The following is a 26039-nucleotide window of genomic DNA, read 5'->3' as shown; positions in this document are numbered from 1 at the left end:
ACTTTCCGACTTTAAAAATATATTGTAAGGTTTTGCTGAATCAAATTGTCAGGAGAATCTTCCTCGGAAGGGCTGTATTCAATGCAGTCATCACTCTAACAATCATTTATCTAATATTAATGGTTGTGGTCCTTTTTAAATGGGTGATTTGGAAAAAGAAAGTTCAATCTGCAATCCTATGTGCAATAATAAAGGCTGACAACCACTGCTAGTAATGTTCCAACATAACACATTTGTATGACTTTCCTCCCTGCCTGTATTTCACCCAGTTTTCAATGAAATAACGGACCTTATGAACACATCTTGGGGGGAGTCTTCCAGGCCACTGAAAGACTGGAATTCCCTCCCTAACAGAACCCTGGGTGTACCTACACCTGTGGGACTTCAGCAGCTCATCATCACCTTCTGAAGGGCAACTAGGGATGGATAATAAATGCTGGCCTAGCCAGCGACACCCAGATCCTGTAAAACTGGTATAAAGAAGACAGGTTTGAAGCAGGAAAAGGAGCAAATTCCAAGAATCATAACTTTTTAACAGTTATTTTTCACAGGATGTGGGTATTGCTAGCTGGAGCAGCATTTATTGCCTTTGCCTAACTGGCTTCCACCTCAGAGGGCATTTGAGAGTCACATGTAGACCAGACCAGGTAAGATTTCCTTCCCTAAAGGGCATTAGTGAACCAGATTTTTTTTTAATGACAATCGACAGTGGTTTCATTGTCATCATTAGACTTTTAATTCCAGATATTCATTGAGTTCCAATTTCACCATCTTTGGTGGGATTCAAACTCAGGTCCCCAGAGCGTTACCCTCGGTCTCTGGATTGCTAGTCCAATGATAATTCAGCTCTGCCTCTGCCTTCCTCAGGTTAGCTCCCTGCTGCATTTCCCCCTCCCAGTGATCTCACTTTGGGTGGGTGCACAACACTTGGGAGACTAATCAAGGGCGAGATCTTCCAGTTATCAGATCTAATTGACAGACAGGTACCCTGCTGAGACCAAAGTCGGACAAATATCCTGAGGCACCTCCTGGTGGCACGCATAGGCAATAACACCTTTTCTAAATCCTCCCCTTATTCCAAAGCTGTGGAGTTCAGCGGGCCACAGCCATGACCACAAGCAAACCTCTGGAAGTGTGGTCATTCCTACAAAACTACAAATGGTCGTGAATGTAGCCCAATCAATCACGCAAACCAGCCTCCCATCCATTGACTCTGTCTACACTCTCCGCTGCCTCGGCAAAGCAGCCATCATAATTAAAGACTCTACACGCCCTGGACATTCTCTCTTCCACTTTCTTCCGTTGGAAAAAAGATATAAAAGTCTGAGGTCACATAGCAATTGACTCACGAACAGCTTCTTCCCTGCTGCCATCAGACGTTTGAATGAATCTATCTCACACTAAGTTGATCTTTCTCTGCACCCTGGCAATGACTGTAACACTACATTCTGCACCCTCTCCTTTCCTTCTCTATGAAAGATATGTGTTGTCTGTATCGCTTAGAGAAACAATACTTTTCACTGTATAAGAATACATGTAACAATAAGAAATCAATCAATCAAATCCCTCATTTAAATTTCCAGAAAGCACTTCCACCCTCTCCAGTTGAGGCTGACAGCCATTCATATCTTCAGAAGCTCCACTGGTTCCCTGGCCTTGAGAATCCACCCACAGTCTTGAATTGAAGGGAGAGGTAATTTCTTAGCTACCTCTGGGAAAATCACAGACACCATTGGGGTTGGGTTCTGGAAATCATCCCAACATCCAGAAACACTCCTAACTCCTGAAGGTTAAGTTTGCTGAGAATTAGTGGAGAATTGTAAACTTCTTGTACGTTTGCTGAGTATTGCTGAATCAGTACCATTAATGTTAATATTACAGATTAAAATTAATTGTTTCAATGATAGTGTCCAAGCATGGGGTCATGGGGATTGTGCACATGAGTGGCAAAGCAAAGGAATGCTCATTAACCTGAAACCTGATGAAGAAGATATTTTACTTCTCTTATCTAGATAATTGTCAGAAGGCTATGTAAGCCAATGGGGTTAATGAAGTTCAAGCGATTTTCTCAGGTCACTCTTCATGTATCCCATAGATAACACAAGAAGCTAATTGGTGGTACACTATTATGACACAGGTTAACCATGTCTGGGCTTGAGGTTATGCACTATGTGGTGTTGTTATATTCTGATGAAAGGAAAGTAGGAATGGGTTTATGTCTTTGCAGATTGAAAATGTTCATGAGGACTTAAATGATTTGAAATTTGTGATCCATGCTATCCCGCAGTCACAGAATGGGCAGCATGGTGGCATGGCGATTAACGCTTCTGCCTCACAGTGCTGGGACCCGGGTTCGATTCCCAGCTTGGGTCACTGTCTATGTAGAGTTTGCACGGTCTCCCCGTTTCTGCATGGGTTTCCTTTCACACCCCAAAGATGTGTGGGTTAGGTTAATCGACCCTGCTACATTGCCCCTTTGTGTCAGGGAGACTAGTAAAGTCTCTAGTAAAGAGATTAGAGGGTAAATATGTGGGGTTATGGGGCCTGGGTGAGGGTGTTGTCGATGCAGGCTCGATGGGCTGAATGGCCTCCTTCTGCACTGTAAGAATTTTATGACTGAGGATCTCAGGAGTTCCACAATGTTAAATTGCCAATCTTCTAGGCTGGTTGTAGTTTGGTTAAGGGATGCTGCTCTGACAGAGAGCAGTCTTTCAAGGGAGGTGTAAAACAAATGCATCGCCTACCGTCTGAGGTAGAAGTGAAATATCCTGTGGCACTATCGAGGAAGAGCAAGAGAGTTCCTCTTGCTCTCCTTCCTAACATTTATCCCTCAACTAACATTGAAAGCCGACAATCTGATCATTAATTTAATTCTATTTGTGCTGTGCACAGATAAACGATTGCATTTCCTCCATAATTGCTCATCAAAAGTGCTTCAATGGATTTTAAATTACTTTCTGACAACCTGTTGTCATTTAATGAACATGCAAGTCCCTTTCTCTCTGAGAAAGAATATGAGTCAAAGGTGATGAGATGACTCTTCATTTGAACAGCAATAAGGATAGGTATGTTGTGACACAGTGGTAATATCCCTCCCTACCTTTGAGTAAGAAGCCCCAGGTTCGAGTCCCACTCTGGGATTTGATGGCCGTGGAAAATGAGGTTATAAAGTGGCCAAATAGGTTGACTTTTGTCCTATAAATCCTTCCACAGGTGGTAAGAATCTTCTGGTCAGCCCGCAGAAGGCAATGGCAAACTCAATGCATAACCATGAACTGACACATAGAAGTCTCTGGGTGCCAATGCCCTCTTAGGGCATGGTACCTGAAGAGAAACAGAGTGATGGCAGAAAGAAGGAAGAGACTGTTGCACACTTGTTACTTGGAAGGATCAACTGAAGGAAGCTCTGGGGAGCACACGCCAGAATGATATCAATAAAGTTGAAGATGACAGGGGAGATTACAGTATGCAGAGAGAGAGAAAGGTTGGGCTTAGAGTTGAGAGAGGAATTGCACAAAGAATATAAGCTTATTTTGTACTTAATCTGAAGTATCAGCTGTGCTTTTGCAGTTGGCACATACAGCACAGAGGCACAGTTCAAAAACATCATCTTGTAGAGCCACATCGCTTGAGTGAACCATCAGCTTCTACCCACGACATGCTTTGATTATTTATCCAGATATGAAATGTTACACTTACATATAACAAGAGACAGGATTAACGGCATGGGCTGAGAAGGAGGATGGTTTCTTACCCGTGTTGTGTACGCAGCTTCAGGGTCGTCTTCAAGGACCCTGGAGAGTCCAAAGTCGGACACTTTACACACCAAGTTGCTGTTGACAAGGATATTGCGAGCAGCCAGGTCCCGATGCACGTAGCCCATGTCAGATAGGTACTTCATACCAGAAGCTATCCCCCGAAGCATGCCAACAAGCTGGATGACTGTGAACTGGGCATCATGTTTCTGAAAGAGAACGGATGAAGTTTCTAAGTAAAGTCGGAAGGTTATATGGAGGATGCCTGTTTGAACTGCTGCACTTGAATGAGTCAATAGTCTGCTTACCCTAAGAAAACTGTCCAAGGAACCATTCTCCATGTATTCTGTTACAATCATGACAGGCTTACCTAAAAGAAAGAAGTCACAAATAAAAGCAAAATGCAACATGATATATATGTTGGAATTAAACATTTTATCCTATTTTAGCTCTGTGTTAATGGTATCATGACTGTTATTGTGGCTTTAACAATAATAATGAATAATCACCAAGGGTGTTACGTCATTTTCACCTAAAATGTCTCTTTTTTTCAAAATGGAGGATTGCAGGTCTGATATCTTTGAAGGTGACAGCGAGACCTCTCCGGGCTCTGGTTCTCTCTGCTTATCTCCACTCATTCCTTATTGTCTGTTGTTCCCTCACACAAGGAAGGAAATGCTAACACTGAGGGGTGAGCATAGATCAGTCCATCAATCCTTCAAAACTCAAGATGTGATTTTGTTTACGTTTGGCAATGGGGTGTTGGGGGTGGGGTATGTTGGTCTCAGGGAAGGATGGTAAGTCAAATTAACCACACTGATTCAAACTCTTCCAAGGACTGACTCTGAGAGAAGGTTTTCCTAATGCACTGGATTATCGAATTGTAGGAAAACTGCACTGGGATGAGAATATGCACCTAACACAGATTATGTAGCGCCACATTTTCTGGTCCTGCTTGCCCTAAAACTGGAAAATCTGCCCGAAATCAATGGAACTTCTCATGGTCCACCCCTTGCCCGCTACGATTCTCGTGGTGGGCAGAACAGGAAAATTTTCCCCAAATATTAATATTAGGAAACAATCTGAATCTTCAAATATATAGTTTGAAATTGGCAGGTGTAATGTCTCCCATGTTGACCCTTGCACCAGAATTCTACTGCCCCCGCCCGCTACAAAATCAGAGTGGGTGAGGGGTGGACAACAGAAATGTTCATTTACCTCAGGCGGGAATTTCCAGTCTCCCTCGAGTGAGGCTGCAGAATTCTGCACTTGGTATTTTTTTTCCAGGTGTATGAATTCACTTTACTCAAGTATTTAATGACCAGCTTGGTTAATACCTACATCCAATTCAATGAAACAGCATTTGGGCCAAATTAAAATGGATGTTTTTCCACTGTCTTCCCCTGTTGACATTAGTCTTATACGTGTCATGACGGACATGGAGCAGTTAAGGAAAGGTGAACTTGCGAATCAAATCCTACAAAGGATAATGAAGCAATGTTGAATCCCTAAGATGAGATAAGACTTGCAAAAGTAAACCCAGTTTTGTTTTGTGAAAGAACGAGAGGAGATCAATTTAGGACATTCTTTTGTTTTAAATGGGATTCCACTGTCAGTTTTCATAACAGATCATTTTATTAGAAGTTCTGTCTTTTTTTTTCCTATTCATTCATGGGACATCACTGGCTGACCAGCATTTACTGCCCATCCCTAGATGCCCATGGGCAGTTGAGAGACAACCACATAGCTGTGGCTCTGGAGGCACATGCCAGCCAGACCAGGTAAGGATGGCAGATTTCCTTCCCTGAAGAACACTAGTGAACCAAATGGGTTTTCCTGATAATCGACAATGGTATCATAGTCATCAGTAGATTCTTAATTCCAGGTATTTTTTACTGAATTCAAATCCACAATCTGCCATGGTGGGATTTGAACCCAGATCCTCAGAACTTTAGCTGAATTTCAGGATTAATAGTCTGGTGATAATGCCAGTAAACCATTGCCTTTCCCATTCCACAGTCAAACATTTCTTTATAAAGCATAGGAAAGTTCTTTTGCTCACTTGTCTTTCCAATAGATATATGGAGAATATTAATTAATAAAGTGTTGGTTACATTAAAGTAGGTCCCTTACTCTTTGTAACTACTCCTTCCAGGTGAATGATATTTGGGTGGTCAAACTGCCCCATAATGCTTGCTTCACTCAGGAAATCCCGTCTTTGTTTCTCGGTATAACCAACTTTAAGGGTTTTGATGGCCACCGAGATCTCCTTTTTGGAGGGTAGTTTCAGACGTCCACTGCACACTTCTCCAAATTCTCCTGCAGCACGAAAAAAATTATTCCAGTTATACTTTCAAAATAAAGCTCAACATTCCATCCATTTTGCATCACTTGTAAGAGTTATTCAAGCCAGGAATTAGTCATGCTTCCTCTAACGTGTTTGTATTATATTTTGATCCAGTTCGGAAACGACTCCTGGACAATGTTGGACACCTTAGGGCACTCCTGCAGGATACCTAAGGGGGTAACTGAAGCCAAGCATGGGTAGCTAGCGTAAATAGAGTCGATCCCACTACACAATCTGTACCCATGTTTCATAAGGCCCTCATAATTTGATTTATAGACTGTCCATAATGCAGCTGGAATGTCTGAGCTGTGGTCACTGAGTGGGAGGCCTTCCTTACAAATCAAATATTTTCCTCTATTACTAGTGCCATCTTCGGACCCCTTACTCCATGCACAGTGGCACAGTGGTTAGCACTGCTGCCTCACAGCTCCAAGGACCAGGATTTGATTCCTGGCTTGGGTCACTGTCGGTGCGGAGTCTGTATATTCTTCCCGTGTCTGCGGGGGTTTCCTCCAAGTGGTCCGGTTTCCTCCCACAGTCTGAAAGATGTGCAGGTTAGGCGCATTGGCCATGCTAAGTTCTCCCTCAGTATACCTGAACAGGCGACTGGGGCATTTTCACAGTAACTTAATTGCAGTGTTAATGTAAGCCTACTCGTGACACTAATAAATAAACTTTAAAGCCTATCCCATAGCACAGACTGTGCAGGTAAATATCCATTAGCTCATACAGTCAAAATTCCAGCCTTGCTGCTTAAAATGCATCAGGAGCAATAAGCCTCAAATGCCAGAGAATTATGTAAATAGGCTGACCGATCTATTACGTGCAGATCAATCAGTGACTGGCCAACATTGATATAATCTTCAACGTTGCCACAACCTTTGTTAATAACCTGCGGTTATTGCATAATATACCAAATTTAGTACCTGCTCCAACAACTTTATCAATGGATATGGAGGAAGAATCCAGCTCCTTGGCAAACTCATGGACAGCTTGGCTGGGGTCCTCGTATGTGTGTGGATCCACATATGTTCGTAGACCTGGAAGTTTAACTGTTAACACAGAAATTGAGAAATATCACACACACAGCCATGACATTAACACAACTTAACAATATTCGCAACATGACTGCTTCCACAGATAATCACTGTGGCGTGATCAGATATGAAAAGTGTTGACAACTATTCCTGCTGCCTCAAACATTTCAAATTCAGCAGTGTTACTAAACAATTTAAAAAAACGACTTGCAGTTTTTATAAATTTTGGTTTTCCCTTTTCCATTCTCCAAGTAGAAATTTGGCTGCTCATACCATTCCCTAACCAGTCCATTTAAGATATATAATAGCGGACCAGGAAGACTCGCTCATCCTCCATCTACAGAAGCACCTTGTCTCAGTATAACACCTCTGTAAGATATAAGCATACATGGATGTGGAGATGCCGGTGGACTGGGGTGGGCACAGTCAGAAGTCTCACAACACCAGGTTAAAGTCTAACAGGTTTATTTGGTATCACAAACTTTTGGAGCACTGCCCCTTCATTAGGTGAGTGGAGAGGATCTCCAAGAAAATCATACATATCAAGCCACTCACCTGATGAAGGAGCAGCATGCCGAAAGCTCATGATACCAAATAAACCTATTCAACTTTAACCTGCTGTTGTGAGACTTCTTACTACAGTTATATAGTCAATAGTAATTAGTCAGAAAGTAATTTTCACAGAGTCAGCACGTTATGATAAAGATCTTGGTTCTTTTTAAGGTCCAATTTAGAGATTTAAAATACAATTTCTATCAATCAACCCTTGATGGAAATGTCTTCCTCGTTGCATATCATCCCTTTTCTATTTCTTCTTCTACCTCTATCAAAGTCCAAAGATGTGCAGGTTAGGTGGATTGGCCATGTTCAATTCTCTCTCAGTGTCAGGGGGAATTAGTTGGGTAAATACATGGGGTTACAGGGATCGGGTCCGGGTGGGATTATTGTTGGTACAGGCTCAGTGAGCCAAAAGGCCTCTTTCTGAACTGTAGGGATTCTTTGATTCGATCTGTTTCCCTCTTCGTAATCCAGCCCGACAGGCAGAAGAATTTCTGCTTGTGTGCTAGCTACATGTAGTAATACAATTGAGTGAAAGCATGAGCTTCTCTGCATTCCAGTTTAAAGAGTTTTTCATTGCTGTCAATAGTTAGTCCTCTGGGAAGCGGTCTAGATTCTGTTGCAGCTAACCAGCTTCAAACAAGAAGAGAGGAGGCTAGAAAAACTCGACAGATCTGGCAACATCTGTAGGGAGAAGAAACACAGATTTGAGGAAGAGCTCCTTATTTCAAAGAGAGTGAACCTTTGGATTTCTTTAGCCCAGGAATCTGTGGAGGCTGAATCCTTGAATATTTTCAAAGCTGAAATCAATGGGTTTTCAATCAGTCGGGGAATTAAGGGTTACAGAGATAAGACAGGAAAGTGGGCCTTAGTGAGTATTAGATCAGCCATAATCTTATTAAATGGTGGAGCAGGCATGAAGGGCTGAATGGCCTACTCCTGTTCCTATTTCTAATGGTCATATGGTCAGAGTTAATGTTTCGAAATGTTGGCCGGAATTCATGCCCTGCCACTGCTACAAGCGAGGATGGAAAATTTGGCACTCAGCCAAATAAGGAGAGGCTGGATAGACTAGGACTTTTTCTCTGGAGCATAGGAGGCTGAGGGGTGATCTTATAGAAGTCTATAAAATAATGAAGGGCACAGATCAGCTAGATAGTCAATATCTTTTCCCAAAGATAGGGGAGTCTAAAACTAGAGGGCGTAGATTTAAGGTGAGAGGAGAGAGATACAAAAGGGTCCAGAGAGGCAATTTTTTCACACAAATGGTGGTGAGTGTCTGGAACAAGCTGCCAGAGATAATAGCAGAGGCAGGTACAATTTTGTCTTTTAAAAAGCATTCAGACATTACATGGATAAGATGGGTATAGAGGAATATAGGCCAAATGTGGACAACTGGGATTAGATTAGGGGTTTAAAAAAAAAAATGATGGCATGGACAAGTTGGGCCAAAGGGCCTGTTTCTATGTTGTAAATTTCTATGACTCTATGATTCTAAATCTCAGTTCACTTCAGCGGGACCAGAGAATCCTGCTGGCGTGAACAGAATTCCTCCTGTTAACTCTGCTTTCTCTCCCTACAGATGCTGCCAGACCTGCTGAATTTTTTCAGCATTTTCTGTTCTTGTTTCAGAATCTAGCATCTGCAGTATTTTGCCTACACCAAGTCCGTCTGCTCATTCCTGCTGGCGTGATAGATGGTTGGAATATGTCGGCACTGTAATTGCTGCCAGGATATTAGTCCGGTTAGGCTCGAGGACAGTGTGATGAGGTAAAACTGGAGAATATCTTAGCTTTGGAAAGGAAGTTTGAGACAGGTAATATGAAAGAAGTCTATAAAATAATAAATGGCCTACGAAAAGCAAATTTCTTTAAACTGTGTTGCAATACTGGAAAATGGGGTACCTGCTCAAAGTAGTTCAAGATAAGAACTGGTTATCAAGAAATCATTTTTCACACAAAGAGTGGGCAATAGATTGAACTTACTGCCAGTAGAGATGCAAGGGGGTGGGGGAATCATTTAAGGAACAACTGGATGCTATTATGGAATATATTGGTGTTGTCTGGATGAATGAACTAACAGAGACCTAATAGATATCTTCATATATAATTGTCATGTGATTTTGTTTTTGACATTATTTGGTTCTGATGGTCCCATATACCATATCCGCGCATAGGTTGCAATAGAGCATGGTTTGTTGATATACATCACGGGGAGGAGTTTTACGCTCCTCTCAAGATGGACCCTGAGGTGGGAGTAAAATTGAATGGATGAGAATCCAAAGGATAGAAGAAAATAATCCTTCAAAGATGAGGTAGCAACTACTGTCTGAAAAATCCCCCAAAAACATTCAAGTTCACACTGCAGTAGTATGGGTGAGCTCTCTGAATGTACACAAGGGGATTCATTCTCTTATATGACCGCTGTAAAGTAAAACAAAACAGTGTTCCCCAGGAGTGCCGAAAAAAATATATTCGGAATGTAATCTGTAAGTGATGGAGATATTGTATTTTAGTGGATGAATATTTAATCTATTTCTAGGCAGGAATTTGTCAGCCATTCTTGCCACTGGGTTCTCCCAGTCCCACCAATGGCAACCATCCACTGCAGGTTTCCCGGCAGTGAAGGGTGCAGATAACAGGAAAGCCCATTGAGAGCGGCAGGACTGGAAGACCCCCACTGCCAGCCAATGGCGGGCTGCCCCCACCGCTGCAAAACACACCATCAACGCTGCAACCAGTTTTCGCACAGTGAGATCCCAGAAACAGCACAGAGGTACACGAGCCACTGCCTGACTCACTGAGCTTTATTTTCGTAGCCACTTGCAAAATCTTTGCAGTTCAAAACACTTACTGTGGCCGTTTGGGTAATATATTCTCTTGTCGTCAGAAATATGCTTTGATTTGTTATATCCACAGAATCTGCAAAAGACATCAAACAAAATCAAACACTGGTAGTAATAAAATGTTTCAATATTTCGCTGTGCTGAAAGATTATTTAAGGTGTCAAATGTTTTAGTAACAAGTGTTCCTTTCATAGAACAGTATAAAGCTCTCAGCATTTTCCAAAATGTCAACTCTAGGTATTTTTCCAATGGCTCTTGATGGTCCCCTCGTGGTTTACCTGACTGCTTCTGGTGATTATTGCACCATGAATCCATATATCTGTGACAAGATTGAACTGTGATTGATTGTTGGCATAAGACAACATGTTTTGATTTCATTTGTGAGCTCAGGCCAGGTTGGGAAGTAATTCTAAACCTTTTCCCTGTACTAATTCCTCCTTGCACCTTTTATTCAATGTTTTATAAGTATTTCTTATCCTTCTGTTTAGAGTAACATGTGCTCACTTATTAAGACATCTGACAGGTTATACTTGGCTGAAAGTCAATGAAGCCAATGTCTCAGGGTAAGTGCCAGGATGTGTCTTCCGGTGATATCCAGAAGAGCACACAGGCTCAGAGAAAGCTGGCTTTATTCAAACGTTTCCATTGCATTCCCGAAAGATGTGGCACAGTGGTTAGCACTGTTGTCTCACAGCACCAAGGGCGTGAGTTCAATTTCTGGCTTGGGTCACTGTCTGCGCAGAGTCTGTATGTTCTCCCCGTGTCTGCATGGATTTCCTCTGGGTGCTTTGGTTTCCTCTCATAGTCTGAAAGACGTGCTGGTTAGGTGCATTGGTCATGCTAAATTCTACCTCAGTGTATCCGAACAGGCGCCGGCGTCTGGCGACTAGGGGAATTTCACAGTAACTTCATTGCAGTGTTAATGCAACCCTTACTTGTGACTAATAAATAAACTTTAACTTTAACTGCATCTCTAGGAGCTCATTTCGGGTACCCCTACTATTCTATCCCTAAGGTTTAAAGTTCATAGTTTATTTATTAGTGTCACAAGTCGGCTTACATTAACACTGCAATGAAGTTACAATGAAAATCCCGTAGTTGCCACACTCTGGTACCTGTTCGGGTACACTGAGGGAGAATTTAGCATGGCCAATGCACCTAACCAGCACGTCTTTCAGACTGTGGAATGGTGAAGATCACAAAATCTAATGGAGGCAGTCCATGCCTTGGCGGGGTCGGGGGAGGAAAGGGGAGTGCAGAGTGGGGGAAGGATAAGAACATAAGAAATAGGAGCAGGAGTAGGCCATCTAGCCCTTCGAGTCTGCCCCGCCATTCAATAAGATCATGGCTGATCTGTCGTGGCTCAGTTCCACATTCCCGCCCTCTCCCCATAACCCTTAATCCCCTCTCTTATCAAAAACCCATCAACCCGCTTCTTAAAAATATTTAGCGAAGCAGCCTCCACCACTTCAACAGGCAGAGAATTCCAGAGATTCACCACCCTTTGAGTGAAGAAGTTCCTCCTCAACTCCGTTCTAAACCGCCCCCCCTTTATCTTGAGGCTGTGCCCCCTAGTCCTACTATCCTTTCTGAGCGGGAAGAGTCTCTCCACCTCTATCCTATCCATCCCATTCATCATCTTATACGTCTCAATGAGATCTCCCCTCATTCTTCTAAACTCCAGTGAGTACAAGCCTAGTTTATTCAGCCTCTCCTCATAGCTCAACCCCCTCAACTCCGGCATCAGCCTAGTAAACCTCCTCTGCACTCCCTCCAAGGCCAAAATATCCTTGCGTAAGTACAGCGCCCAAAACTGCACACAGTACTCCAGCTGCAGCCTCACCAATGCCCCATACAGCCGCAGCAAGACCTCCCTACTTTTATATTCAATCCCCCTCGCGATGAAGGCCAGCATCCCATTCGCCTTCCTGACCACCTGCTGCACCTGCAAGCTGGGTTTTTGCGACTCATGCACAAGGACCCTGAGGTCCCTCTGCACCGTCGCCTGCTGCAGTTTTTCGCCACGTAAGTAATAATCCTTCCTACGATTATTCCTACCAAAGTGGACCACCTCGCACTTGCCAACATTAAATTCCATTTGCCATTTCCTGGCCCATTCACCCAGCCTATCTAGGTCCTTCTGTAGACTCTCCACACCCTCCGCACAATTTGCCGTTCCACCAATCTTGGTGTCATTAGCAAATTTCGACACCATACACTCGGTTCCCTCCTCCAGATCATCTACATAAATGGTAAATAGCTGAGGCCCCAGCACCGACTCCTGGGGCAGTCCACTCGTCACCATCCGCCAATCCAAATAGCACCCATTGACCCCCACTCTCTGCCTCCTATTTGACAACCAGTCCTCTATCCACACTAACACCCTACCCCCAACTCCATGTCCCCTGACCTTCTGCAATAACCTCTTGTGAGGTACCTTGTCGAACGCCTTCTGAAATGGATGGGGGTGTGGGGTGCTCAGAACACATTGCCTTCATGGGTAACCCATCAGCTTCCTTTGTAGGAAGGTCAGGAAAAGTGACAGTACAGATAAACATTTGTTTAGGGATCCAGACCATATCCCAGATTTGGACGCCTGGGTGAGTCCCACTCATGCCCTGAAGTGTCTGGGATTTCACCTTTTTCCTTCCTTTCCTTCATTGATGTTTCACCAGGGCAAGACAGATGGAACACAGGTTCCCTAAAGCCCCCTTTCCCAAGACCCAAAATCTCTGATGGTCGGGGGGAGGGCAGTGGGTTGGAGGGGGAAGTGGTGGCAGTAGGGGGGTGACTTAATTTGATGTGGATTTAAGTTGATTTTTAAGTTGATTTTAAGGCTTGCAATGGCAATTTGATTAACTTGACACTGATTACGAGTCAGTGGTTGTGGTTTCTAGCTTCACTCTGAACTTAAACAATTTAAGTCAACAAAAATATAAAAGCAAAATGCTGTGGATGCTGGAACCTGACTCGCTGAATCCCGTTGGCATGAACGGCCGAAGAATCCTGCCCAGCGGTTCAAGTCTGGATGACTCTTCATCAGAGCACAAACTGGGTTGACACTTTAGTGAAGATCTCAGGGTGCGAGTCTGAATAAGAGTAGGGAATTTTCCCAGCTCCCTGCCAAACATTCATCCCTCCCTGAAATTCTCCTCAGTCTTCCAAGTTCCAGACCGCTTGCTAATCCCCCCTCAGCTCTCATCTGCATGACTCCTGCATTCAGTTAAAACCATGATGTAGGAATTGGAAAGTCAGTCAGTCTGATAGTTAACAGTGAAGAAGAATTCAATGGCAATGCAACTTGTTAATCTAGCATTTATAATAATAAACTGAGTTTGTCATTATAATGCAATGTAATGCAACAATCTCAATCAAGCAATTCCTGTGGTTAAATAATGGGTGGGATTCTCTGGCTGTTCATACCAGCGGGATTCTCTGGTCCAGCTGCAGTGAATGGAGATTTAGCTGAGCGCCAAGTTCTCCGTCCTCACTTGCAGCAGCAACAGGGTGTGGAAAATACTGACAAATGGTGGTATTGTGCAATGTATCATAGAATCACTGCAGTGCATAAGAAGCCATTCAGCCCATTGAGTCTGGACTGACTTCATAGAATCATAGAACCCTACAGTGCAGAAAGGGGCCCTTCGGCCCATCGAGTCTGCACCGAACACAATCCCACCCAGGCCCTACCCCCAAATCTCTACATATTATACCCACTAATCCCTCCAACCTACGCATCCCTGGACACTAAGGGGCAATTTCTTAGCATTGTCAATCAACCTAACCCGCACATCTTTGGACTGTGGGAGGAAACCCACACAGACACAAGGAGAATGTGCAAACTCCACAAAGACAGTGACCCGAGCCAGGAATCGAACCCAGGACCCTGGAGCTGTGCTACCGTGCCACCCCGACTTGAAAGATCATCTTACTTAGGCCCTCTCCCTCACCCCATCCCTCTAATCACACATAGTTACCAGGGCTAATCTCCCTCATCTATAGGCTTTGGGACACTAAGGGCGGGACTATACAGCTTTCCTCATGCAAGATCGTAAAATCCTGCTGTAGGCTATTGGAGTTTCTGTTCTGGGAACCACGCCCACCTCAATTCCAGGGTAGACGAGATGGTAGGTCAATTTGGCATGGCCAATCCACCTAACCCACACAGCTTTGGAGCACCCAGAGAAAACCCACGCAGACATCGGGAGAATGTGCAAACTCCACATGGACAGTGACCCGAAGCTGGAATTGAACCCGAATCCTGCGAAGCAGCAGTGCTAATCACTATGCCACAGTGCCACCCTTTAGACCTTCAGTTTCAATGGAAACTATTTTAACCATGGTAAATTACCTGCCACAGGTGTTACATACATTCTTCTTCTTCGACATTGCATACCAATCACATGACAGGGTGATTAGGCCTATATTCACTGAAAAGTTTAGAAGAATGAGAGGGAATTTCATTGAAACATAAAATTCTGACAGGGCTGGACAGATTGGATGCAGGGATCTTGCTTCCTCTGGCTCAGTGGAGACGAGGTCTAGAACAAGGGGTCACAGTCTCAGGATATGAGGTAGGCTATTTAGGACTGAGGTGAGGAGCAGCTTCTTCACTCAGAGGGTGGTGAACCTGTAAAAATCTCTACCACAGAAGGTTGTGGAGACCAAGTCACTGAATATATTGAAGGAAGAAATAGATTTCAAGACACTAAAGGCGCCAAGAGTTATATGGAGAGCATGGAAGTATGGCATTGAGATAGAGCCATGATCATACTGAATGGTGGAGCAGGCTACACATGTTCCTAGTTTCTCTGTTTCTATGGCATGGAATTGCAAAACAATAATGTGGATTATTTATGTGAAGATATGATGATAGACAGATTCTATTCACCAAGGGACAAAGTATGGTAAATCTAATTTCTACAAAAAAGGCAAAATACTGTGGATGCTAGAATCTGAAACAAAAACAGAAAATGCCAGAGAAATTCCACAGGTCTGACAGCACCTGTGGAGAGAGAATAGAGCCAGTGTTTCAAGTCTGGGTGTCCCTTCATCACAGCTAATCTCTAATATTCTGCTCAGAGACTGACAGCAAGTCATGTGAATAATGCATCACATCCCACCGAGGCAGGTAATGATTAACAGTAGTTTAAGATAGTCCTTAAAGGTGCATGCACATCATATCACAACAACAGACGGAGAGTAAAATGGTAGTTTTAACACAGAATATAATGTCAAACTAACCTCCCAATTATAATGTACATCACCACTGTGAGGAGGACGATGGCGACAGCTGCGGATATAGCAATCATGACAACTTGGCTGTTCTCACCAGCGATGGAAAAAGCTGAAAGGAAAAAAAAGAGATTTCAAAACAACTTGTGTTGCCATGGAACAGAAGCAGAAAACAAACACAGCGAGAGGGGCTAGCTGCGAAAAAAATTACACTCCATAATGAGGGGTTCGAGTCGTATCAGAAAATGCAACAGCGTTAACCGTTGGCTGAAATTACAGTAATGCAATCCTCCTCTAACCTCATACTTTTCCAAGTGCTCATCCGGCCTCTCTGCTGATAGATTCCAGCAACTTCCCCACACCTGACATTAATCGATGGGTCTGCAGTTAGCAGGTTTCTCTCTCCCACCCTGGGTGGCATGGTGGCACAGTGCTTAGCACTGCTGCCTCACAGTGTCAGGGATCCAAGTTTGATTTCTGGCTTGGGTCACTGTCAGTGCAAAGTTTGTACATTCTTCCCATGTCTGCATGGGTTTCCCCCAGGTGCTCTGGCTTCCTCCCATAGTCCAAAGATGTGTGGGTTAGGTTGATTGGCCACACTAAATTGCCCCTTAGTATCAGAGGGTCTAGTTAAGATAAATGCTTGGGGAGAGGGCCTGGGTGGGATTGTGGTCACGGGGCGGCACAGTGGCACAATGGTTAGCACTGCTGCTTCACAGCTCCAGGAACCAGGGTTAGAATCCTGGTTTGGGTTACTGTCTGTGTGGTGTTTGCACGTTCCCCCCGTGTCTGCGTGGGTTTCCTCTGGGTACTCCTGTTTCCTCCCACAGTCCAAAGATATGCGGGCTAGGTTGATTAGCCATTCTAAATTGCCCCTTAGTGTCCCAGGATTCATAGGTTAGAGGGATTAGTGGGTAAATATGTAGGGATATGGGGATGGGGCCTGGGTGGGATTGTGGTTGGTGCAGACTCGATGGGCTGAATGGCCTCTTTCTGCACTGTAGGATTCTATGGTCAGGGCAGGCTCAATGGGCCGAATGGCCTCCTTCGCCACTGTAGGGATTCTATGATTAACCCACTGAGTGTTTTCTCAATTCAATAAAACTCACTTACAGTCAGGGCTGGTCTCAAATTCAAACTTGCGGCTACTGGCCCCGTATCCAGCTGCGGTCCGAGCTCTGATTTGGAATAGATAGGTGGTCTCAGGTTTCAACCCATTGATGGTGACATTGGTGCCCTTTGACCTCATGATAGTGTAACTGGTCTCCTGCTCCTGCTTCAAGACAGAGAGAAAAAGGCACATAGTTCATCACGATTCAGTTCTACCTTAAAAGCCTCTTCCTCTTTGAGACTCTTTTTTTAATTCACTCTTGGGGTATGGGTGTCGCTGGCTGGCCAGCATTTACTGCCCATCCCTAGTTGCCATTGGAGGGCAGTCGAGAGTCAACCACATTTGCTGTGGCTCTGGACTCACATGTAGGCCAGACCAGGCAAGGATGGCAGATTTCCTTCCCTAAATCACATTAGTGAACCAGATGGACTTTTATGACAATCAACAATGATTTCATGGTCATCCGTAAACACAGAAACATAGAGCAGGAGGAGGCCATTTGGCCCTTTGACTCATTCATTACGATCATGACTGATCATCCAACTCAATAGCCTAATCCCGCTTTTTCCCCATAACCTTTCATACCATCCTCCCCAGTAGATTCTTAATTCCAGATTTTTTTTAAAATTCAAATTCCATCATCTGCTGTGGCAGGATTCGAACCCAGGTCTCCAGAACATTAGCTGAGTTTCTGGATTACAGGTACTAGTGATAATACCACTGAGCCATTTTTAATAATCATCAAATGAAAGAAAGAACTTTATACTGGACTATGCTGCTATGATGGCACGCTTCCAGCCCTAGTCCTCATCCATCAATTTCAGACACATAACTATTGAGAACTTGTATTTATATAGAACTTTTAGAATTTCAAGTTACTCTGAAGTGCTTCATGGCAACGCAATTAAAAATTACACTCCGACATGGAGATATTGGGGGGATTGTGTGGTCTTTGCGCAAGGCGTTTCTCGATGGTGGGAGATAGCATGCCGAACGTTGGTGGCAGGATCTTCCAATCCTCCCACTGCCAACGGGATTTCTTAATGACTGTACGCCATGTCGTCGCAACGTCAGCAGGACCAGAAGATCCTGCCGGCATGAACAGTCAAGTATTCCAGCCATTGTGTAGGGGGTTAGAGATGAGCGGTGTTTCCTGCTGCAAAGGCCAACAGTAAATCCATGATATCTTCAGTCCCCGGCATAATTAATTATGTATCTGGAGGTTTTGCACTGTCCCCTGTGGTGCGGAGACCTCAATAGCATGCACCTAGCCATCGTAACTAGGTGCCATTTTTAAAAGACGCCAGCACCACTGACTTTGAAGAACATCACGTTGAAGAAAGAAGGTGGGTCTACAGAAACATTCCGAAGTTGGAAGGTGGACCTTCTCAAAGACACTGACGCTGGGAAATCCACCTAACAGATGCTCCTTCCCCACCCATTGCTGTAGCAACACAATGTTCAGGGTATCTGGGGGCAGCCCCAGGCCTTCCTCAGTTCCAAATGCTGCTTTTCCCTTGGTCCGGAGGTGTTCTAGACCGACATTTCCCCACTAGCATTGTGGAGAATTGGTGTGGGGCAGTGAAGGGAAGATTCTGGTCAGGTCTTCATCGCTGTCCCATTACGGGGATGCAAATTGGTTCCGCTTTTGGCCTTCAGCAGAATTCTTGATCTGCCATGGCCGGCAGCATCGAAGATCCTGCTCTAATGTCACGCCCGCGCAATAATGATATTTGGGTCTCCCACTGAAATCTACCTCCTCTGCCCACCATTGAGCCTACAAGCAGGAGGATGGGAGAATTCTGCCCATGAATTCTGAGAAGGGATTTAAAAGAGGGAGGCAGAAAGGTGGAGGGCTCAGGGATAGGGACGTGAGCCTATGGATTGTTCAGGTGAGCCTAATCCTGGCCTGAATCAGTTTTACCCAGCTCCGTACCAGGCATTGGTGAACAGTGCTCAGAGTCTTGATAGCTGGATGAAATGTTCCTCTTCAAGAACTTGTGGACAGTGCGGTCAATGGCAGCACTGCTATTGTCAGAGCTGTCTGAACAATACAATGTTTAGGAAATATATCAAACTTGGTGATGAGTTCAATTGCAATGAAATGCTATGATGGAACAGAAATGAGTTTTCATCTGCTGAGTAACAATTTTCCTTTGTTTTTGACTTTATCGATGTTTTACAAGAGCAATCATCGACTGTGAGGTGGTGCAGAGGACTACAACTTTGATCATTACTGGTGTGGCATTTTCAATCGCTGATTGGGGTGGAGTTAGCTGTGGGCTTACTCTGAAATTAGGGAAGGAGAGAGAGAGGGAAGGAGAGAGGGAGGGAGGGAGGGAGGGAGGGAGGAGAGAGGGAGAGAGAGAGGGAGGAAAGAAGGGAGGGAGGGAGAAGGAAAGGGAAGAACAGAGGAAGGAGGGAGGAAGAGAGAGATGGAGGGAGGGAGGGAGGGAGGGAAAGTGGGAATGAGAGAGTGATGGAGGGAGAGAAGGAGGGAGAGAGAGGGAGGGAGGGAAGGACAGAGGGATCAAGGGGGGGAGGGAGAGAGATGAAGCGAGGGCAAGAGGGAGAGCAGGAAAGAGGGAATGAGAGAGGGATAGCGTGAGGAGGGGGAGGGAGGAGGGAGGGAGAGAGGTTTGGAGGGAGAGAGGGGAGGAGAGTGGATAGGAGAGAGGGAGGGAGGGCAAGAGGGAGAGAGAGAGGGAGGGAGGGAGGCTGGGAGAGTGGAAGGGAGGGAGAGAGTGTGGGATGGAGGTAGGGAGAGGGAGGGAGGATGAGAAAGGGAGGGACAGAAGAGGAGAGGGTGGGAGAGAGGGAAGGAAAGGGTGAGGGAGGGAAGGAGGGAGGGAGGGAAGTGAGCCAGAAGCCAGTATGCCTCCAATTAATTTGCTGTTGAATCCACTGAAGGGTATGTTAACAGGCTGGAGAAGGACAGAAACAAATTTTTGAAAGTAGTAACAGGAAGAGCAAATGGTCTGGGACACGTTAGTGCACAGCTGTTAGTCGGAGGCACAGCTGGAAGCCATTACTGATTGTGGCCACTGATACAAAATCTCGTACAAAAAAAAATCATCAAACTGAAGTGTTCACCCAGTGGCAGCACTTTGCTCTTGTTTAAACATAGGGGCACTTGAGCAGCGAGTGTTTTGGGCACTCATGTGAACCTTGATCCTTACCTCTCCTGTATTCATCCAGGGAACAGCACGCCCAGTAATGGCTGCAAGTTGACTTTTAAAATTGCCCTCAGGAACTAATTCCCACCTCCCCGCCATTGATCCTGCCAGCAGGAGTACAGGAAAATTCAGCCCATGAATGAGGAGGGATTTAAGAGAGGGTAGCAGAGAGGTGGAGGGGCTCACGGATAAGAATGGGAGTCTCATTGGCTGCTGAACTCTCCTAACGGGCCAATTAACTTTTTCCTTGGAAGCCGTGCTGCGTGAGTGACCTGGCATGGGGTCAGGACTTGGAAACGGCCCCGCTCAGGTTCCTGTCACTCACCAGACTGCAAATTCAGGCCCTGATATTGGGAAATTGACAGGTGAAGAAACAAGAAACTTCTCAGTGACTTAAATAAAACCCATTACAACAGTGACTACAACTCAACAGTACTTCACTTGCTCCATGTGGCTCAGGATGTCTTGAATATGTAAATAGTCCTTTATACTTAACTGACATTCTTTCTTTAGACACAACCAGGTAAAGAGCCAACGTCAGTACATCCATGATAACCCAAGTAGTCACATTCTTTGCAGTAATTTCTATGGAACGATTGAATCTATATCGTGCAGAAAGAGGGCATTCAGCCCACTGAGTCTGCACCGACTTGCCGATAGATCATCCCATCTAGGCCCTTCCCTCCACCCTATCCCTGCAACTCTGTATATTTACTAGAGCTAATCCACTTAGCCTACACAAATTTCGACACTAAGGGGCAATTTACCACAGCCAATCCACCTAACCTGCAAATCTTTGGACATCAAGGGGCAATTTAGCATGGCCAATCCACCTAAACTGCATATTTTCTGACACTGAGGGACAATTTACCATGGTCAATCCACCTAACCTGTACATCTTTGGACACTAAGGGGCAATTTGGCATGGCCAATCCACCTAAACTGCATATCTTGGGACACTAAGGGGCAATTTACCATGGCTAATCCACCTAACCTATGCATGTTTGGACATCAAGGGGCAATTTAGCATGGCCAATCCACCTAAACTGCATATTTTCTGACACTGAGGGACAATTTACCATGGTCAATCCACCTAACCTGTACATTTTTTGGACACTAGGGGGCAATTTACCATGGCCAATCCTGACCCGCACATCTTGGGATAGTAAGGGGCAATTTACCATGGCCAATTGCCTAACCTGTACATCTATAATTGTGTAAGTTTTTGAATGATTATAGGGCACTGCCAAACTGCTGTCATGCAAGCAATGGCACTAAAGGCTCAATTCAATCAGAACTGTGAAAAAAGTAAAGAAGGTTTTACTGTTGCCTGTTTTAGTTTTGTCGGGAGCCTTATTTGGATCATACACTTCCCCAATAGTCAAAACAGTAATCCATTCCCTAGGACTGACATTCCTCAACACAAGGAATACAAAATAATCACCACCTAAAAAAAAACCTAAAGGATTTCAGATTAAATCTTTTCATTGGGTCCTTCTAAAATGAACCACTGCAAAGTTTGACTGTTCCATATGTTCAGGTCATAGTATTGAACCACTTTAGTTCCTTTCAAGTTCCACTGTCAGACTGCAATCTAGGATAACATGCCGATGCATTCTTTAGGGATTCCTGCATAACCAGAACTGTTGCCCTCGCACATGAGATGAAGTCCCAGTTTGACCATTCAGGTGAATGTGAAAGACCGCGTTGTACTATTCAAGGGACCACAGGGAGTTCTCCCCATGTTCTGGACAACGTTCCTGTAAAAAAAGTGGCAGATTAATTGGTATCATTCCATACGCAATGGTGGCTTTATTTGCTGTGTGTCTGCACTTCAGCGAAGCTTTTTGAGACATCTTAAGGGCAGCACAATGGCACAGAGAGCGGCATGGTGGCACAGTGGTTCGCACTGATTCCTCACAACGCCAGGGGCATGGGTTTGAATCCGGCTGTCCGTGTGGAGTTTGCCCATTCTTCCTGTGTCTGCGGGGGTTTCCGCCGGGAACTCTGGTTTCTTCCCACAGTCGAGATTTTGGCCATGCTAAATTCTACCTCAGTGTATATGAACAGGCGCTGGACTGTGACGATTAGAGGATTTTCACAGTAACTTCACTGCAGTGTTAATGTAAGCCTTACTTGTGACTAATAAATAAACTTCAACGTTAAATAAACTTTAACTTAAAAAGTCCCTTATAAATGAAAATTCTGCAATTCTTACAGTCTGTAGTGCGTGGAAACTCCGCACATATCTTTGGAATGTTCCTCGGGCAGCTACCATATGGGACTTGCCACATTTTGAGATACGTTTCAGCCTATTGTGACTGTTTGGAGTGTAACATAAACATCATAATTTGCAGCTTCTGTGAACTGCACTATGTATCTTTAGATGGTAACACTTTAGTTTCTAGAAATAACAAATAGTAAGGTTTGATCTTAAGAGAATGTATCCCAATCCCTGTCTGAGGGCCTCCAAAGCCATTAAACGTAAGAGCAAGTATGTGTGAACCTAACTGGAACACAAAGGTTCTGCAACAATTTTGCATGTTTGTTAGTTTTTGGAAGCAATTTTATTTGGAAATTCTTGTCATTTCTATCTTAGATCTTAGGTTTTCTCATTGATCTTGGGAGGGATTTGATGCCGCTGTAAGCGATAGCAGGAATAAAACACCTTGAGCATGTTTTGCCATACAGTTGTAGTGATAATTAAATAATTCAGAAGGAAAGGTTGGGAGGGAAAAAATGCTGGAGAGATTGCACTGCTTCTCACGCCCGAGATCTGCCTCAGGTTGCCAACTGTCCAGAATCATCTGGGATTCTCCCCGGAATTAAATAATAAAATAAATCATCCGGGTGGAAGAAAAATAATACGGACATTTAAAAAATCAGTTTGTTGTATCAAAAAATATGGGAAATTGGGGAAAATCCCTGTGTGTGGGGGTTAACAATGGGAGATTAGGTCAAAAGATCTCCAGGAAAAAAATTCACCCACATTTGGCAAGCCAGGATATGTCTGTGTCCCACAGCGTGCCCCACACAATGAGGCCATTTTGTCAGCACATTTCTTTGAGTGCTCACAGCTCAGGTGCATTGCTAAAGCACTGAGACCAGGAGGCAAGATATTAGGTATTAGCCATTTGAAAGAACTGCTGGCAACTCCTAGATCGGCCCCTGACCATTTTCTTCCACCCATAATGTTACTGGAGGATGTGATGATTGGACATTGGAGATAATCTGTTTTAAATCTTATTTATTCAAGTCACAAGCAGGCTTACATTAACATTGCGATGAAGTTACTGTGAAAATGCCCCCAGTCGCCACACTCTGGTATCTGTTCGGATGCACTGAGGGAGAATTTAGCATAGTCAATGTACCTAATGGAACATGAGAATCACAGAACACTTACAGTGCAGAGGAAGGCCATTTGGCCCATCAAGTCTGTGCTGATTCTTCAACAGAGCGACTCAGTCCCTAACCCTGTAACTCCACATATTTACCCCATTAATATCCCTAACCTACATGTCCTGCTAAGAAGTAATTTAGCATGGCAAATCAACCTAACCTACACATCATTGGACTGTAGGGGGAAACTGGAGCACCTGGAGGAAACGCACACAAACACAAGGAGAATATTCAGACTCCCCACAGACAATCACCTGAGACCAGAATCGAACCTAGGGTCCTTGGTGCTGTGAAGCAGCAGTGCTGCTTTCCCATACTGTGCCACCATGCTATCCATAATGTCCTGCACTGAAGGGACAAAGGTCAGCTTGCAAAGCAGAAAACAATTGTGATCGCTAGCATCCCTTGCAGTGTCCTTCACAAATAACCCGAGTCCCTAATTCCCTATTTAGACAGGTCAGCCACCTTGTGAGAAGGAACCCAAATTTAGGGAAAAGTACATGAACAAATGCAGCCATTTTACATCACTTAATCAACGCCTACTTCTATGTTGATTTTTTTTAGTGTTTAATGGTGATTAATGCTTTTACAATTCTCTGTGAACTGGTGAGCAGATGGAACCTTCGAATTTAACAGGACAGCATATTGAGGAAGTTTCCCCTCATTTCTATTTGAGGAACTGAATTTTCATAGCGGAATCCTCTCTTTGAAGATCACACATTAAAGAAAAGCTTTACAACATTTAGTTTTAGCTTGTATCAGGATTAAGAAAGAAAGAAAACAGGAAGATTAAAAAACTAAAGCTCCTTTGTCAGCACTTAGAAAGATAAAATAACAGATTAATGTTCACAGAACTCATTTATTTATTTAGTTCTGACAGTCATTGACGTAAAAATTTAATTTATAAGCTTTGGTCAGGAGTTGCTAAGGGTTGAAATCCCACTCAGGTAGAATGCTTACAGTACAGGAGGAGGCCATTCAGCCCAACATGCCCACGCAGGCTCCATGTAAGAGCTACTCAGAGCCTGTCACTCCCCTTCCTTTTCCCCCGTACATTGCCCTGCAACGTTTCTCTTCAGATATCTGTCCACTGCCTTTTGAATGTCTTTCTTAGCTTTATATTATGTAATATAAAATCTTTAGCATCCTTACAGTACTGATTAACAGTTTGGTGTATTGCTGACAAAAACATCATGACAGTTTCGACCTGACAATTTTTAGGCACAGCAATGTCAATGGCAAAGGACTTGGTCCTTGTGGGGCAAGGGAGAATCCACTTCATGAATTGGCTCAACAGTTGACGAACGGGAAGGTACCTAGTGGTATTATCGCTAGACTATTAATCCAGAAACTCAGCTAATGTTCTGGGCATTTGAGTCCTGCCACAGCAGATGGTGGAATTTGAATTGAAGAAAAAATCCAGAATTAAGAATCTACTGGTAACCATTGTCCATTCTCGGAAAAACCCATTTGGTTCACCACTGTTCTTAGAGAAGGAAATCTGCCGTGCTCACCTGGTCTACATGCGATTCCAGAGTCATAGAAATTTGGTTGACTCTCAAATGGCCTATTGTAACTAAGGATTGGCAATAAATGCTGGCCAGCCAGCAATGCCAATGTCCCACTAATGAATAAAAAAGACTATCCAAGCAGTGAGTGGATAATCACAACACAGCAACAGGAAATACTGATGGAGAGAGAAGAATTCGAAATCTGTAAAGGCAAGAAATACTCAACAGGTCGGGCAGCATCTGTGGAGAGTCGAGAGAGATGAGAATTAATGTTTCTGGTCACTGATCTTCCCTCAGAGATCTGAGCAAATGTCAGGAGGAGGAGTGAGTTAGCATTGGGGATGGGTCCCTGGTCTTGAGGGACACTTTGATTTATTTGGTGCGCATGATCAAGTCTCTTCCGGAGGCTTAAGCACAAAAATCTGTGCTGCTGCCTGTGTACTTAGAGACACAGTTGCTCTCCTAACTGGGGCGGAACGGTGGCAGTGTGGTTAGCACTGCTGCCTCACAGCACCAGGGACACAGGTTCCATTCCGGCCTCGGGTCTCTGCGTGGAGTTTGTACATTCTCCTTGTGTCTGGTGGGTTTCCTCCGGGTGCTCCGGTTTCTTCCCACAGTCCAAAGATGTGTTGGTTAGGTGGATTGGCCATGCTAAATTGACTCTAGTGTCAGCGGGTTAGCAGGGTAAATATGTGGGGTTACGAGGATAGGGCTTGATAGGATTGTGTTCGGTGCAGACTCAAGGGGCCAAATGGCCTACTTCTGCACTGTAAGGATTGTGTGTGATTCTATGACATAAAAGGACCCTTGGCAGCATTTCAAATAAAAGAAGGGGAAGTATCAAAAGTGTTCTGGATATTATTATCCATCAATCATCAATAGTAGACCAGATTATCTAATCATTGTCACATCGCCGTTCTGAGAACATCTGATGGAGATTCAAGCGGTGCCAACTGTGTGTGATCTGCTTGAATCTCCCCCACAGTGATGACTTTGCCGCGACTATATTCCAGAATCCTTCTTATTAACCGTTGTTCTATTATGAAGACATCAAAGTTGAATGTT

General features: G+C 44.2%; 1 protein-coding gene across 2 annotated transcripts in view; it reads right to left on the bottom strand.

The window, feature by feature from the left end:
- Positions 1 to 26039, bottom strand: part of epha3 (eph receptor A3) — a 283492-nt gene that overhangs the window by 43001 nt on the left and 214452 nt on the right. Inside the window, exons 7-13 of one of the 2 annotated variants that reach the window (XM_080203597.1) lie at positions 16891 to 17053; positions 15787 to 15889; positions 10551 to 10618; positions 7029 to 7154; positions 5889 to 6074; positions 4064 to 4125; positions 3755 to 3964 (exon numbers count right to left, since the gene is read on the bottom strand). In XM_080203597.1, coding sequence (XP_080059723.1) covers positions 3755 to 3964; positions 4064 to 4125; positions 5889 to 6074; positions 7029 to 7154; positions 10551 to 10618; positions 15787 to 15889; positions 16891 to 17053 — 918 coding nt within the window. The remainder of the gene's footprint in view (positions 1 to 3754; positions 3965 to 4063; positions 4126 to 5888; positions 6075 to 7028; positions 7155 to 10550; positions 10619 to 15786; positions 15890 to 16890; positions 17054 to 26039) is intronic. The other variant, XM_080203598.1, reaches the window with a different exon arrangement.

The sequence above is a fragment of the Carcharhinus amblyrhynchos genome, chromosome 15 (genome assembly GCF_965287045.1).
Source record: "Carcharhinus amblyrhynchos chromosome 15, sCarAmb.v2.hapA, whole genome shotgun sequence".
Taxonomy (NCBI): domain Eukaryota; kingdom Metazoa; phylum Chordata; class Chondrichthyes; order Carcharhiniformes; family Carcharhinidae; genus Carcharhinus; species Carcharhinus amblyrhynchos.
The sequence above is the reverse complement of the archived record's forward strand: the minus strand, read 5'-3'. Positions and strand labels throughout refer to the sequence as shown.